A 15,732-nucleotide genomic window follows, 5' to 3' on the forward strand; every position below is an offset into this window, starting at 1 on the left:
ATTTAGGCAACGTTTTTTCATGTGTCTTCAAGCAGGCAGGGCTATTTACTCTAATGCTAAACAGAGATTATGGCTTACTTAAATATTGTTAGCTATAATGTAAGGGGAATTAACAACCCGATTAAAAGGAAAAAGATTCTGGGACAATTAAAGAAAATGGAATGCTCGGTAGCTCTGATTCAAGAAACTCACTTATCTGAAATAGAACATTTAAAATTAAAGAGAGAATGGGTGGATCAAATCTATAGTGCATCATGTGGGAAGAGTAAAAAACGAGGAGTAGCTATTTTAATTAACAAATCAGTATACTATAACAATGAGAAAGTCCTCCAGGATATTGAGGGTCGTTATGTTATGGTAATTGGAACAATAGCTGGCCTAAAAATAACTATCTTAAATGTGTATGCACCAAATGAAGACTGCGATTTATTTTTTTAAAAGATTGCAGCCCTAGTGGCAGATAATGGAGAGGGAATAATAATCATAGGGGGGGACTTCAATTGCACATTGAACAACAAAATGGATAGATTACCCGTAACAATAAGACCCCTGCCTAAAATGTCCAGAAATGTCTTAAACATGATGAAGGAGCTGTGATTAGTTGATATCTGGCGACACCTACACCCAAGTGACAAAGACTTCACGTTCATGTCCCATGTACATGGAAGTTATTCAAGAATAGATTACTTTTTGGTGTCGAAAAAGGATACACACCGGATAAAAGATAGTGTAATTGAACCAATAACAATCTCAGACCACAGTCCTGTCTCTATGAAAATTAATCTGGGGTTAGATAAATGGTTTAAGTACTGGAGACTTAACGTCTCACTATTGGCAAATAACCGGATAAAACAGGAAATACGTTCTGCAATATCTGAATACTTTGCCTTGAATGATAATGGTGAGGTCTCCCCCTCGGTGCTATGGGATGCTGGTAAGGCCACGATTAGGGGCAAAATTATTTCTATAAGATCTAAATTAAAGAAACAAAGACTGGCGAAACAACAAGAACTGGAAACAGAAATTAAAAGATTAGAGAGGGAACATAAGACATCTAGAAAAGAGGAAGTACTCAAAAAGTTGAAGGAAGTTAGAAGTAAGCTAGATGCAGAATTAACTTACAAAGCAGAGGGAGCCCTCAGGTTCATAAATAGAAAATATTACGAAATGGGAAATAAGGCTAGCAGATTATTGGCATTTCAACTTAGAAAAGCCCAGTCCAGCCGCATTATCGCCAAAATTAAACATCCTGAAACTAACCAGGCAGAAACAGATCCTAGGAAAATATCAGATGCTTTTGCAAAATATTATGCGCAACTGTATAAAAGCGAAGATCAGGAATTTAAGGAAGAAAGAATTAGTGAATTTTTAAAGCCCCTCAATATGAATAAACTGGCAACTGACGAAGCATCTAAATTAGTAGAGCCTATCAGAGAGGAGGAAATTAAGGAAACTATTACTAAACTAAAAAACAACAAATCACCGGGAGTAGATGGGTTTGCAGGTGAATATTATAGACCCTTCATAAATGATCTTTCCCCTATATTATGTAGAGTATATAATTATGTATTAAATACAGGAGACCCCCCAAAATCGTGGTCAGAAGCTATCATCACAGTCCTGCATAAAGAGGGAAAGGACCCCATACAGTGCACTATAGTTATCGCCCCATAAGTCTCCTATGCGTTGATTACAAAATACTAACTTCAATCTTAGCAACCAGAGTACAACATATTTTAAAGAAGTTGATAAAACCGGACCAGACAGGATTTATTTCAGGTCGTCAAGGGACAAATAATGTGAGGAGAGCTTTAAACCTTCAATCAATTGCGGCAAAAGATAAACAACCTTCAATGCTTCTCAGCCTAGATGCTGAGAAAGCATTTGATAGAGTGGACTGGCTATTTCTTAAACAAACATTATTGGAAATGGGTTTTGGAGAAAAATGTACTACATGGATTAGTTTGCTTTATAAGGATCCTAAATAAATAATAAGAGTAAATGGGCATTGTTCGGATTTTTTTAAAGTAGAGAGAGGGGTGAGGCAGGGCGACTCAATATCACCTCTTCTTTTCGCACTCAGTATTGAACCCTTAGCGGAGGCTATACGCCAAAATAAACAGATTCAAGGAATAGCGGACGAGGGAGGGTCAATACATAAAATATCCTTATTTGCAGATGACATTTTACTCTTTATAAAACACCCCCTATCTTCTATTCCAGCTCTTATGCAGTGCTTGTCTAAGTATGGGGCCATTTCGGGATACAAAATTAATCCAATTAAATCAGAAGCAATGATGATAACAGGGAGTTGGCCTACACAATTAAACAAGGATGTTTCTTACCGTTGGTCCAAGCAGGGGTTTAGATATCTAGGGATTATCATTACTCACCACCCAATGCATTTATTTGAGGCTAACTATAATACATTAATAAAGCAAATAAAGAATGACATGATACGGTGGGAAATTCTCCCCCTGTCACTATTCGGAAGGGTAGAAACTGTAAGAATGAACCTACTCCCTCGATTACTCTTCCTATTTCAATCCCTTCCCGTGGGAATTCCAGCCTCCATCTTCAACATGTTAAATAGACTTATATCTAAGTCTCTAAGTAAGACTTAAAACTAGTGCAACTAAGGGTGTGTCGTTATCAATTTTGCCTTTTATTGATATAAAATCTGTCAAGAAAGTTAAGATTGAGAACGAATGGATAGGGCACACCCAGAAGTTGTGGACGGCAGTTAAAAAAATGTTCAGGAGCCCAGAATCAATATCAAGAGCCATGCCAATTATAGGCAATATAGAGTTTCTTCCATCTGTAAGGGATGGAGGTTTTAAAAGATGGGCCGATAAAGGTCTTATCACAATTAACCAAATGTTTGATGGAACAGATGTCAAATCCTTTTCCCAACTTCAAGAACAATATGGGCTCCCGTCAAATGATTTATATAGGTACTTCCAGATAAGACTCTATATTACAACAAGCCACAAGGAAAGAGAAGCAATCCAAAAAAATCCAAACATTATAGAAGCATATTTTATTAGTATTGCAGAAAAATGCTTCCCAAATAAGAAACATGTCTCTCACTTATATAAGAGGCTTATGGCAGACGACTCCCAAAACACCTGGAATGTTAGAGATAAATGGGAATTGGAACTAAACATTATAATCGAAGATGCAGTCTGGGAAAGCTTATGTGTGGGCAGCCATAAAGGAATTAATAGTCAGTTATGGAAAGAGTTTGATTGGAAGCTGAAAATCAGATTTTTTAACACTCCTTTTTTAATTTCTAAATATGTACAAGGACCATCAGTCGCATTATGTTGGAGGAAATGCGGAAAAATAGGGGATCATACACATATCTTTTGGGATTGCCCAGTAATTGAAGGATTTTGGAAATCTGTTAAAGAGGAGATTGGAAACATCCTGGAAATGACTGTTCCTCTGGAGCCCATGTTGTTCTTGCTCGGAGCTATACCTACAGACACTTACGATTCAGACCAGAGGTACATATTACGGATACTGTTATTAATTGCCAAAAAGATTATAACTGTGAACTGGAAAAATGCAAAATCTCCGACAATCATTCAGTGGAAGCACAGACTTAAACAAGTCTACACGATGGAAAGAATGACGGCGAGCCTGCAGATAAAAATGGACTCTTTTACCCAAAGATGGAACTGTGTTAAAATATATCTGGATGTATCAATGGTTGAAGAGGGTTGTTGAAACTGAACTGAACTTGAGATGAATACTAGGGGAACAAATCTGATGTAACTGATCCTGCTGTGCCAAAGATATCAGTCCCTATGTAAAATGCTTTCATTAATATGTATTTGATTTTATTTTATTTATTTTTATATCCCAGTTTGTATTTACTTATATTATTTACTTAATTATTTCAATTTATAATGGATTTGCTTTATTTCAATATTAACTATACTTTGCTTTGTCATGTAATCATCTGCCATTTGAATGAAAATGTCCTATGTCAGGATATGTCTTGTCTTGTTTTGTTAAGAGGAAAATAAACAGTTCAAAAAAAAAATGTCCTTGTTGTACTTTGGGGGACGGTAAATCACTGCACACAGGACCGGATCAGTGCGGCCCAACTCAAATGAGTTCAGCTCAAAACTAGAGAACGAGGCCGGCAACTGTTTACAATAAAAGTTTGACTCATAAACAATCGCTATTCCTCCTCCTCGACCAGTTATCCTCGGGGAATTCAGGTAGCTACAGCCTGACGGTAACAGAAATGAAATATGAAACCCAACGCTATCTCTTTAACTGAAGTTACAACGAGATGAGGAGCTGGCATACAGCTGTTAAGGAAAAGTCATTTTGATGCCGATATACTCAAATATTAGATGCACAGGAAAACAAAAGCGTTAGGGAAGTCTTGCGAATCTTGATTTTCTAATTGCCTATGGCACAGTTGTGTTGGTGGCACACAATGTTTCAAAGTACGTTGACCATCTAGCTGCTAGCTTTGGAGACGTTTCTTTAGATCAAAGCCCGGCAACATTCACTGTGAAAAAAGCACAGCATATCTCTTCAGCATGGCTAGGAAAAACAAAGCACAGCCACAAGAATAAAAGACCAGAGCAAACCCAGTGGGACAGCTTTCAGAAATGGGTTGCCTTCATGACATTTACATGATTGATTTGCAGATGAATATGAACTAACAGCGTTGACAGCAGGCTTTGATGCAGCCTTTCCGCCCAAACCAGCTTTTTAATAAAAAACGATCTAATAAAAACAGTTGGTGCGTTTATGTGACGACTGTGACATCCATCAACTTATAATGTTGTTTTTATGTGAGTGTTTAGACCACAAGGTACAATATTTGCTATGGAGTTCACCTGCCTGTGAGCCTGTGTTATTCCTGTAGTTGTGTGCAGCTTAATTCAAGCAGAGACAAAAAATAGGCATTGATTTAATCTCGAGACAAAAAGTTGGACTCAGAACAAAAAATTAAACGGGTGATTCATTCACGACAAAAAATGTAGATCTGAAGAAATCACCAGTTGTAGTGCTTAAGGAATTTCTAAAAGTCTATTTGTAGCATTAAAAAGACAAGACTAGCATATTTTAATTCATTCTGATGGCATTAGTCTTCACTTGCAACAACCCCAGACAACATTAGCACAGTCTACAGGTTCATTATATTTCATTTAGCTGGTGTTTTCATCCAAAGTGACTTACAGAAAAGTGCAATCGGCAATGACGAATGAATTAACAGCAAGCACAACATTAGTTTTAAATTAAATAATCCAAGTCAGGTAGGTGGCAGGTCAGAGAACCAGGTGGTGGATTAGCATTTAGCTCACTGTCATGCTAGCTAGACACTAGAGTTTGTATTCACTCACAATCAATCCGATTTTGTTAACTTTTTGCACAACAGAATCTTTCTTTAATGCTATCCGTCTCAGTTGACTTACCTTTACCATATTTGAACTGCTAAGCATTATAAGTGCCAAGCTATTTCAGAAATCATTGTTAAACTCTTGAAATGAAAAGAACAGTAGGCTATGCTGTCTGAGATAGCTCTTCCACTCTGAGTGCCTTTAATGGAAAGGATTTGCAGCAACTCTCCAACTCTACATTGAGGTTATTATTCCCACACAGCAAATCATAAAGGGAAACAAGTATAGCATTATTAATTTACTGCATTTGTTTGTGATAAAGTGGCTCAGTTTAAATGATGCTTCAAAGATAATAACTAGTCATTCAGGACTGCTAATTAGGCCGGTCGCTGGAAATAAGATTTATTAAAAAGGAAGAAACGAGTGCACTTAATGACGTGCCGTTTCAGCTTTCTCATAAGCATTGCAAACCTCGAGTAGGCACATTTTAAAATGTTTTTTTAAATAATAAAAAAAAAAACTACTCATGGTTGTTTGGTTTTCAGCCTTTTCAGCAAACCTCCATTAATAAAAATACCAAAGGCCATTTAGAGATGCACTTCCCAAAGAGACTCTGTGATTGGCAAATTATAAATCTGCCCTTGTTTTTTTTTTTATTTGACATGACCTTTTTGACCCAAAGGATCTACGATTTGAAAATGATTGCTTGAAGCAGATTTTGCAATAGCAGATTATTTGATCATTTCATGAATCAAACCAGCTGGTTCGGTTATGGTGCCGTTTAATTTAAAAGAAAAATAATCTTGTTTACTCTGGGAAGGTTACAGAGAAATAAAGAAGGAACCAAACAGACTGACTGAACATCAGAGAAGGAGTTCCCAAATATCTCTGGTAATGAATTTAACATTAACCTCTTTGATCGTAGCTATAGGTCTCGGTGGTTCCTAAACCACAACAACGAATTGTTCCAGGTTAACTCTTTATGTACACAGTTTTACAATTATTTTAAGTGGTGTTTTATCCCACTGTAAAATGCAATATAAAAATGGTATTATAGTCCCTATGGGAATTGAGAGTACAGGTATAAGTGGGAGGGTTGGCTGAAGTGTACATTCACTGATTGGCTTGGATTGACAGTATGCATAGCTGTTGTGGATATGGAAACTTTCTGTCCATTAGGAAACTTTTTAAATCAGAGATTAGGTAGAGCAGCTGGAGAAATCAGAAGGAAAACCTTTTATATATATATATATATATATATATATATAAAAATATGATCATATTTCAGCTAAATGAAATCCAGATTTTACAACCCGCTGAAAAATATGTTCAGAGCTGGACTGACAGAGACATTCTCTTCATTACAAGTCAGTGTAGCAATACTTGACTAATGGAGCTATTCTTTTGAGGTGAATTAGTTCCATAATGTGGCTTTGGTGCACTCAGGAGGTGAAGCAAATTGGTCCCCCAGCCTCTGCAATCAAGATGTCAAAATTACTCAAATTGCTCCCGAATGGCCTGGCAAAGTGTGTGAATGCATGTGAATGTTTATTACACCTGATGAGGTGGCAAATTGTATTGTAGCCTCTGACTGACCATATAATCGACATGATAAATGGTAAAGGCGCTTTAAGGGGTCACAAAGACTGGAAAAGTGATATGTCCATTCACAATTTGTATTTGGTTTCCTTACTCAAGGATGAGAATGTAAAAATTACTATTAAAAAATATCACCATTAGAAACACCCCCTTGTGTGGGCTATTCAATGAAAGCAGCATCCCCTAACTAACACACACACACACACACACACACACACACACACACACACACACACACACACACACACACACAACACACACACACAACACACACACACACACACACACACACACACACACACACACACACACACACACACACACACCACACACACACACACACACACACACACACACACACACACACACACACACACACACACACACACACACCCATCCCGTCACATATTGACGGACGGTCAGGGCCCCTCCCCGTCGCTATATTACGTACAGGGTACCCCTTTCCCGTCATTTTCTACGGGCAGGGCGTCCCATAGACCTTCATTGCGGACACAGCGGACCCCTTGCCCGTCAGGCTTCTACGGGCAGGGCGTCCCATGGACCTTCATAATGCCTATTTTAAGGTTCATTTGGCCATTAAAATGCGTTTTGATCTCATTTTATGCGAGTAATGAGTTTTTATTTCTGATTATTTGTGCAGTACATGTACATGATGTTTAGTTTGCTAGTTATGACGAAGATTACTTCATGAATGTGTACACATTCATGGTTGCTAAGGTGGTTGCTATGGACGCTGCAACAGCTCCCAGACCACGTGATCAACAACAATGGCTGTCCTTCGTGTTATTCTCGGTGAAAATGCCTATTTTAAGGTTCATTTGGCCATTAAAATGCGTTTTGATGTCATTGTATGCGAGTAATGAGTTTTTATTTCTGATGATTTGTGCAGTACATGTACATGATGTTTAGTTTGCTAGTTATGACGAAGATTACCTTACGTCTGTGAGGAAAATACACGGGGCTCAGAGCCTCGTAGTTTTTAAAATCTTTTTTTCCTTCTAATTTATTATTCTTTTCAAAATAACACACTGTTATTTACTCACCAATAACACACAATTATCCTTGCTTTTATTTGTTGGTTTAATTCCATAATCTCGGTATTTTTTGGCGTTCGTCAGGAACTGAATTTAACAATAAAAATAACCGGAAACTGACGTGGGCATTTCGAGCGATTACCCAAGATTCTCAGCTACGCTGATTGGATGTTTTAGCCGCAATGCATGCTGGGGTTTGGTGTTTATATTAGATAAAATTCGGAAAACATTTGAAAAGACTAAAATAATACTTAATTCCGAGTGTTCTTGCTTTTCTCTTTGAACGTCATCACATAACAGCATTGTAATACACGGTTCGGCTGCATTACATATTACAGATATGCCGTAGTTCTTTATTTAGAGCGCCCTGATGAGAAGACCTTTGGAAAAACTGAAGAAATGCCGCCGAAACTGAATACTTGACGTGGATCATAAATATATCAATAATTAAAAAACTTCTCAATTTCTCTTCACACAATACGTCTCCTTGCAGTATCAACACTAATTCGGCTGACTTTTACATTTGATATAATTCATAGATAGGTTATATTTACACCATAACGGTGCACAGCTGATATAATAGGACTTGTAGTTTTTAAAGATATTACTGATTTGAATTGGATTGAATTTTGAATGTAAGAATGTAAATACTGAGTCTGAAATAGTATAGCAATATGCTGTAAAATTATGTGAAAGCATGAATAAAACTACACATCTTCAGATGTTGTACATACAAGTGTCTGTGTGTACCTTGTGTGCCTAGTGGTTAAAGCACGTTATTGAATTATTGTTTTTATGTGTTATATTTGATTAAAAAAATATTAAGAGTACATATACTTTCATAGGGGGAAAGTAGAAGGTCTGTGATAGAAATATAGAATATAAAAAATCAAGAAGATACTATAAGTGATCTCTTCAATAAAACAGTTTAGTGCAGGATGTACAAAGATATTAATAGGAGGAGGTGCAAAACAGAAAAACGAATTAACCTTTATTTAAATATTAAATAACAGATTACGGTCTTCTTTTAAATAAGAAAAAAACGTTGGGGGTATCTATCTACAGATAAATACAAAGTACTTAACGTCTAATATATTGCTTTCCTGCAATGTTAACTATGTTGAAGCACTTATTTTAACTGATATTATACATATGGATTATACTCTTATGTATGTAGATAGAATAAGAAATGTGCAGAATATGACAGTTTAATGGTGGAGGTACACACATATTGATAGATGTCTTGTAATGCACTGTTGAGGGACCTGTGACCCAAGTTTTTCATTCATTTCATAACTACACCGTAAGTTGCGTATGATATGTCAATACACCTTTAAAATCTTGAAATCTTGAAAGGGATGTGCAAAATAGCCATAATATATAGTCTTTAATTAACTATTAGTAGAGAATAACGAGTAATTAATATACTTTATTACTCGTTTCCATTAATGTCAATTGCAGATACATGTTTAGTCTTCTCAAGCACCAACTATCAAATATCTCTCCTGATTGTTGGCACTTGACAATCACCTTACCTGAATGTCACTCAGGTGTAACTAAAGTCTGATTTAAGGGTTGTTTATATTTCACATCATTAATCAGAATCTGCAAAGTAACTCAAATAAGTGTAGTGGAGCAAAAATACCAGGTTACCCTCTGAATTGTAGTGGAGTAGAATTACAAAGTATCAATGAGCGGTCATGTGGGTATATTAATGCTATATATTGATGCTGCGCATTATGGACAGCGATTTTCACCCATTTATTAATTATATGTTTTACATTTGATAACACCAATGTGTTTAATACTGGCAACTTCTAATTGTGGGGAAAACGTTCAGTAGAGACGTCCCATAGAACATTTTGCGAAACACAATAGTGTAGTGTGTAGTTCTGGGGGGGCGTTCGATTCCAGTTTTGGATAGTCTGGCGTGGTTTCGTTCCATTTCAAACAGCTGTTTGACGCTGTAACCTTGGCGCACTGCCACTCCAACATCCAATCCCAGACCTTGAAGAGTAATCACGGGGACTGTAGTCCTAAACGATAGCTGGGGATTCTGGGTAGTGTAGTGTCTTCGGACATCCTAAACTCAAACATTTTGACAATCGCAATGATGCTCGAAATGTCCCTTATAGGCCTACGTCTGTTTCCGGTTATTTTTATTTTGAAATTCAGTTCCTGACGAACGCCAAAAAAGACCGAGATTATGGAATTAAACCAATAAATAAAAGCAAGGATAATTGTGTGTTATTGGTGAGTAAATAACAGTGTGTTATTTTGAAAAGAATAATAAATTGGAAGGAAAAAAAGATTTTAAAAATACGAGGCTCTGAGCCCCGTGTATTTTCCTCACAGACGTAAGGTAATCTTCGTCATAACTAGCAAACTAAACATCATGTACATGTACTGCACAAATAATCAGAAATAAAAACTCATTACTCGCATACAATGACATCAAAACGCATTTTAATGGCCAAATGAACCTTAAAATAGGCATTTTCACCGAGAATAACACGAAGGACAGCCATTGTTGTTGATCACGTGGTCTGGGAGCTGTTGCAGCGTCCATAGCAACCACCTTAGCAACCATGAATGTGTACACATTCATGAAGTAATCTTCGTCATAACTAGCAAACTAAACATCATGTACATGTACTGCACAAATAATCAGAAATAAAAACTCATTACTCGCATAAAATGAGATCAAAACGCATTTTAAAGCCAAATGAACCTTAAAATAGGCATTATGAAGGTCCATGGGACGCCCTGCCCGTAGAAGCCTGACGGGCAAGGGGTCCGCTGTGTCCGCACTATATACTACAGCAATGAAGGTCTATGGGACGCCCTGCCCGTAGAAAATGACGGGAAAGGGGAGGGGCCCTGACCGTCCGTCAATATGTGACGGGATGAACGTGACACACACACACACACACACACACACACACACACACACACACACACACACACACACACACACACACACACACACACACACACACACACACACACACACACACACACACACACACACACACACACACACACACACACACACACACACACACACACACACACACACACACACACACACACACACACACACACACACACACACACACACACACACACACACACACACACACACACACACACAAATTATAAGGAGGAGCATTTTTGCATTGTAATCTCAGGATCACACAAAGTGAGCCACCAGTAGGCTACAAAGGACGCTGGATGATGGTGAGGAGAACCAAAAGGCAGCCGCTTCGCTCACAGGATTTACATTAGGATGAATGGAGTTTTTTTGCGTAACGTTAAGGCGATGGATTTCCCTGTACTGAATCACCCTTTTGGCGCGATGTTAAATTCCGGAAGAGGGACCTAACATAAGGAATTGTTTTCGGAATTCACAGGATTCCGACTTGTTCAACAACACAGAGAGGCTTCACATCCCTGGAGATACTGGTTTGTAAACTATATTACTTTGTAGTTACATTATACATAAATAGCGGCGTTCCTGTACTGATTAGGTTTGTTTTCTGCTGTTAAGGTTCGTTACATCAGTTTGAAATGTCCGACTTCCACAACCGGAGCCAAACCAACGCACGTCGCAGTGACTACGTATGGCAGTATGAATATTATGACGACGAAGAGCCCGTGTCTTTTGAGGGACTCAACGCGCACAGATGTAAGCCTAATATAACTGTATACATCAGTGAGGAAATCTTCCACTGCTTTACTTGCCTTTGACTGTGTGTACGCGTGTTTCCCAGTACGAGCAAGTGTGTTTGTGCATGCAATGTCTGTGCGTTAGAAATCAGGGTTACCCACCTTTAATTGGTAATAATTCATTACCTCCCCCACTTCTTCTTATCTGTATTGCTTCAGCTGGGGAGTGACAGTCATTACCTGCATTTCAATAAACACATAGGTTGGCATCAATATTTTAGGCAGCAGCTGTACTGGCGTTTAATACTCCACTGTTAATAATAAAGCCACTTTAAAAAAACAAGGTTGATGACATGATGTGATCACATTTTAGAAGTGAAAGCTCACTTTTACTGAGCAATAGGGGATTTTGCAGTCAGGAAGAAAGCCCCCTGAAGATTAAAATCACAAAGGCATGAACAGAGAGGATGTTAATCGTTAAATTACTTAAATAAGACTTTCTCTTCTCTGACATTTCAGACTCCATCGTCATCGGCTTCTGGGTTGGACTAGCTGTGTTTGTTATATTCATGTTTTTTGTCCTCACGCTTCTCACAAAGACAGGAGCGCCACATCAAGAGTGAGTAAATAGCAGGTCTCCAGCCCATATTTCCATTCACCTTCCCATCTGGCCCCACAGGGTTAGTTGCAGCACAAAGGAGAGCTCCAGCAAACCACCTCTCACATTTCTCATTCTCAGCTCTCAAGTCTGGGTAAACTCAGTGTGTGTGCAAGGCATAGTCAGACCGGACTGTACTGAGCTACAGGGATGCATTTGACATTCTGACAGTAGACTGAAGCTGGGGTAGGCAGTCAATTATTAAACCTCTGCCGTCATTGGGCAAAATACCATAATGACCACTTAGCATATTGTAATTTAAGTGCCACCCCAGAGTAGTCCATGTTTTTAAAAAGCAAAAACCGGCAGGATTTGATAATAAAACCCTTCTCCTGCACTTCACCCCTTTTTATTCGGAGCTTCTCCCATTCAGAGAGCATATGTTATTAATAGTTTCACCTTCTGCTAGATATGAAGAAATCTAAACTTGGCATCATTCTCTCTATCTCTGAAACACCTCACCAATATTGACTTCTTTCTCAATCCTGTCTTCCTTTTTTAAGTTGCTCTGCAGTGTAGGCAGTTTATTATTGATAATGCTGGCATATCCAACATTTCCGCAGGATATTTCACCCTCTACCATCTGTAAGCCCTGTCAAGCGCAAATCCTTTTGTAAAACAGCCTATAGGAAATCCTTTTTTTCGAAACAACTTCTAATTGTCTACCATATAGTCTCTTTCAGAGGACCACTTGAATAACCCTATATGCTGTGAGGTAATTATGCAACACATTACATTATTGTGCTTTGTGGAAAGCAGCTATTTGACTTATAGGTGAGCTTCATATGGCCAAATGCACATTGCCATCTAAACTAAAGATCAGTACTGGGAATTAGATTGTCAGTAATGTCAGAGTGAGTACAGCACAGCCAAGATGAAATGGGGATTTCTTTGGCTAGCTTTACGTCCTTTCCCATCATTATTCTTTCAGGAAAGGGCACTGCGTTGATTTTTAGAACAGAGACAGATGCATGGATAGTGAACAAGAGGGAATCAAGACAGCAATCTGTGTTGAGCTGCAGGTTTTCTCAGGACTGAAATGACAATAATAAGCCCCTGATGTTTTCAAAGCAATTTCCTGGTTTAATCTCGCCGCCCTGCTGTGATCTGTCTTTAACAGAAACCCCGACTCTGCAGAGAAGCGCCATCGACCAGGCAGTTGTCTGGTAGACATCGTCAGTCCCCAGGACGAAAACGACAAAGCCTTCTCCCGACCCTTGCTAGCGGAGTCACGCACATATTTTCATTTCTACATAAACGAGGAAGATCAGGGGAAGCAGAAACCAGAGGAGGAGAGAGTCGGAAAGCAAAGCGGGGCTCGAGCACAGCGGGGGGGCCGAGGGGTCGGCTCCTCGGGGGTGGACGAGATGGAAGAAGAGGTTGAGGAAGCTGCGGAACACAAACCTATCAAGGGACTAATGGAAGAGAGTAATACAGACAGGGAATGTGCCTTCTTTTCCCATTTCAACATCCCTAACTTTGTGAACCTGGAGCACAGCTCAACTCTTGGAGACGATGATCTTCTGTATGAGCCGTCTGCCATACTGGAGCGCCAGTCTCACTCTCATGATGCTCACTGTGACATCCACTAAGTGTGTTAATACAAAATACATGGCATGGACATATTATTATTGTAATGTGTGTATTCCTTTTACCTGGCCATTTGTGATGTGACAGGTAGAATCACACACACCTCTCACAGCTGCCTTTTAGAGTTTTTATCTTTTTCAGCGAGCATAGATTTCCAACAACAATAGGGTACAAAAGATGGCTCACAAACCCAATGCGAGGCGTACTTCACATTTATGCGATGACATTTCTCAGATGAAATGTTCTTACAAACAGTACCTTTCACTTTGAGTACTAGGCTCCTCTGAATTAGACGCGGCTGTATTGAATCAGGACTACAGATCTTTTTACAGAGAAATGAAAAGACAGTGGCTCACCGAGCAAAGACGTTTGGTAGAATATATTCTGCTATTAATGCTGTCTTGCTTTCATGTTTGCAAAACACAAATGCTTGGTTGTCTACCAACAAGATAAAAAGCATGGAATTTGTATTCTGGGAAGCGCACTTTATTAGAAAAGGTAAAGTGTACTTCAACATTATGAACAGTAGCAAAACAATTGTTATATATCACTATTAGAAGGTAGTTAACCCGTGACCTTTTACATGTGATATAACACTTTTGTACATGATAAATGATTTGTGTTTGTCAAAATAAAGCCTAAATGGTTTTAAATATTCGACTCAACACTGACTCAAAACACTGGTGCTCAAACACCAAGGCCAAGTGCAAAAGGTAGCAATATGCATGAGAGGATAAATCTGATTAATTACCTGCCAAACGAAACAGAGAAAATAAACAACCGGCCGGTAAAGACAAGATACAAAACTCAAAGAAATTGCTAACTTTTGCTAAAAACGTTTTGGTTACAATACAATACTGTGTTTAGTGCTGCCCCCATGTGGCAAAAAAAACGATTAGCCAGGTTTCATTTATACTTTTGAGTATTCTGGTGAACGTCGAGTAAAATATCTGCATAAGTAATGTCTGTAAGATGTGTTGGATATATTTTCAATGTGGGAGATTTGAGAAGAAATTAGACAAAAATACACTTGCAACAAGCAGTGCTCCCCTTTTGGATCTTAATTCATGAAGCAATCTCCTTTGCAGTCAATACAAATCAAACTACTTTGAGTCATTTCCGTCGATGATTATGCAAAAGTACACTGCCCGCCAGCTATTATTCTCACACATCAGTTAATGCCCGAGCTACTAAATTTGGTTAACAGAGGGATATGTTAGGAAAGCCAAAGAGCCCATTTACATTAACACGACAATGACTCCTTCAAATCATGTTTTAGACAAACAGAACATTCATACAGACAGAAGGTGAACGCCTGAGGTTAAATAGAGTAAACTTGAAGACGTGCTCAGGTTTTTCCTCGAGCACTCTGCCTAAAGTCAAAGGTGTTAAGTTTCCTCTGCTGCCGGATGTCTTGCCGTTAAACAAGCTGTGTTAACTTAGAGGAGACGTGTCGAGGCAGCGCTGCAGGGCGGTTACATTTACCTTTCAATCCCACCCATACAATTCCCCAATTTCTGAATGACAGAAGTCAAAACTAACATAATTAAGATATCATAGAAAATGGTTGCTGTGGTGATGTGGAACCAAATAGACTTTAAAGGTAGCAGCAATTCATATTTCGGAATGAGTGGGTGTTCAGTGAAACTGTGAACTGTGCAATTTCAAGACAAACACACTCGTTTATTTCTCTCCATCTGTGTAAGTGGTTTTTAAAATGGTGTGTGAATGTCAGATAATCTCTCCTTTAATGTGGCCTCATAACTTTATCACAACCACTCTACCCTTCAGC

General features: G+C 38.5%; 1 protein-coding gene across 1 annotated transcript; it reads left to right on the top strand.

Moving 5' to 3' along the window:
* Nucleotides 1–11,225: 11,225 nt before the first annotated feature.
* Nucleotides 11,226–14,722, top strand: LOC117440202 (melanocortin-2 receptor accessory protein 2A-like). The gene is made up of 4 exons (XM_034076496.2): nucleotides 11,226–11,488; nucleotides 11,574–11,711; nucleotides 12,212–12,311; nucleotides 13,471–14,722. Exons 2-4 carry the CDS (start codon nucleotides 11,594–11,596, stop codon nucleotides 13,940–13,942), a joined length of 690 nt encoding a protein of 229 aa, XP_033932387.1. The 5' UTR covers nucleotides 11,226–11,488; nucleotides 11,574–11,593; the 3' UTR covers nucleotides 13,943–14,722.
* Nucleotides 14,723–15,732: the final 1,010 nt, after the last annotated feature.

The sequence above is a fragment of the Pseudochaenichthys georgianus genome, chromosome 24 (assembly GCF_902827115.2).
Source record: "Pseudochaenichthys georgianus chromosome 24, fPseGeo1.2, whole genome shotgun sequence".
NCBI lineage: Eukaryota > Metazoa > Chordata > Actinopteri > Perciformes > Channichthyidae > Pseudochaenichthys > Pseudochaenichthys georgianus.

Bases quoted from the DNA above. Each gene is read 5' to 3' on its own strand.
- LOC117440202 (XM_034076496.2), top strand. From the start codon at position 11,594: ATGTCCGACTTCCACAACCGGAGCCAAACCAACGCACGTCGCAGTGAC. The intron at 11,712-12,211 runs GTAAGCCTAATA...CTGACATTTCAG, and splicing joins GGGACTCAACGCGCACAGAT to ACTCCATCGTCATCGGCTTC. The intron at 12,312-13,470 runs GTGAGTAAATAG...TGTCTTTAACAG, and splicing joins ACAGGAGCGCCACATCAAGA to AAACCCCGACTCTGCAGAGA.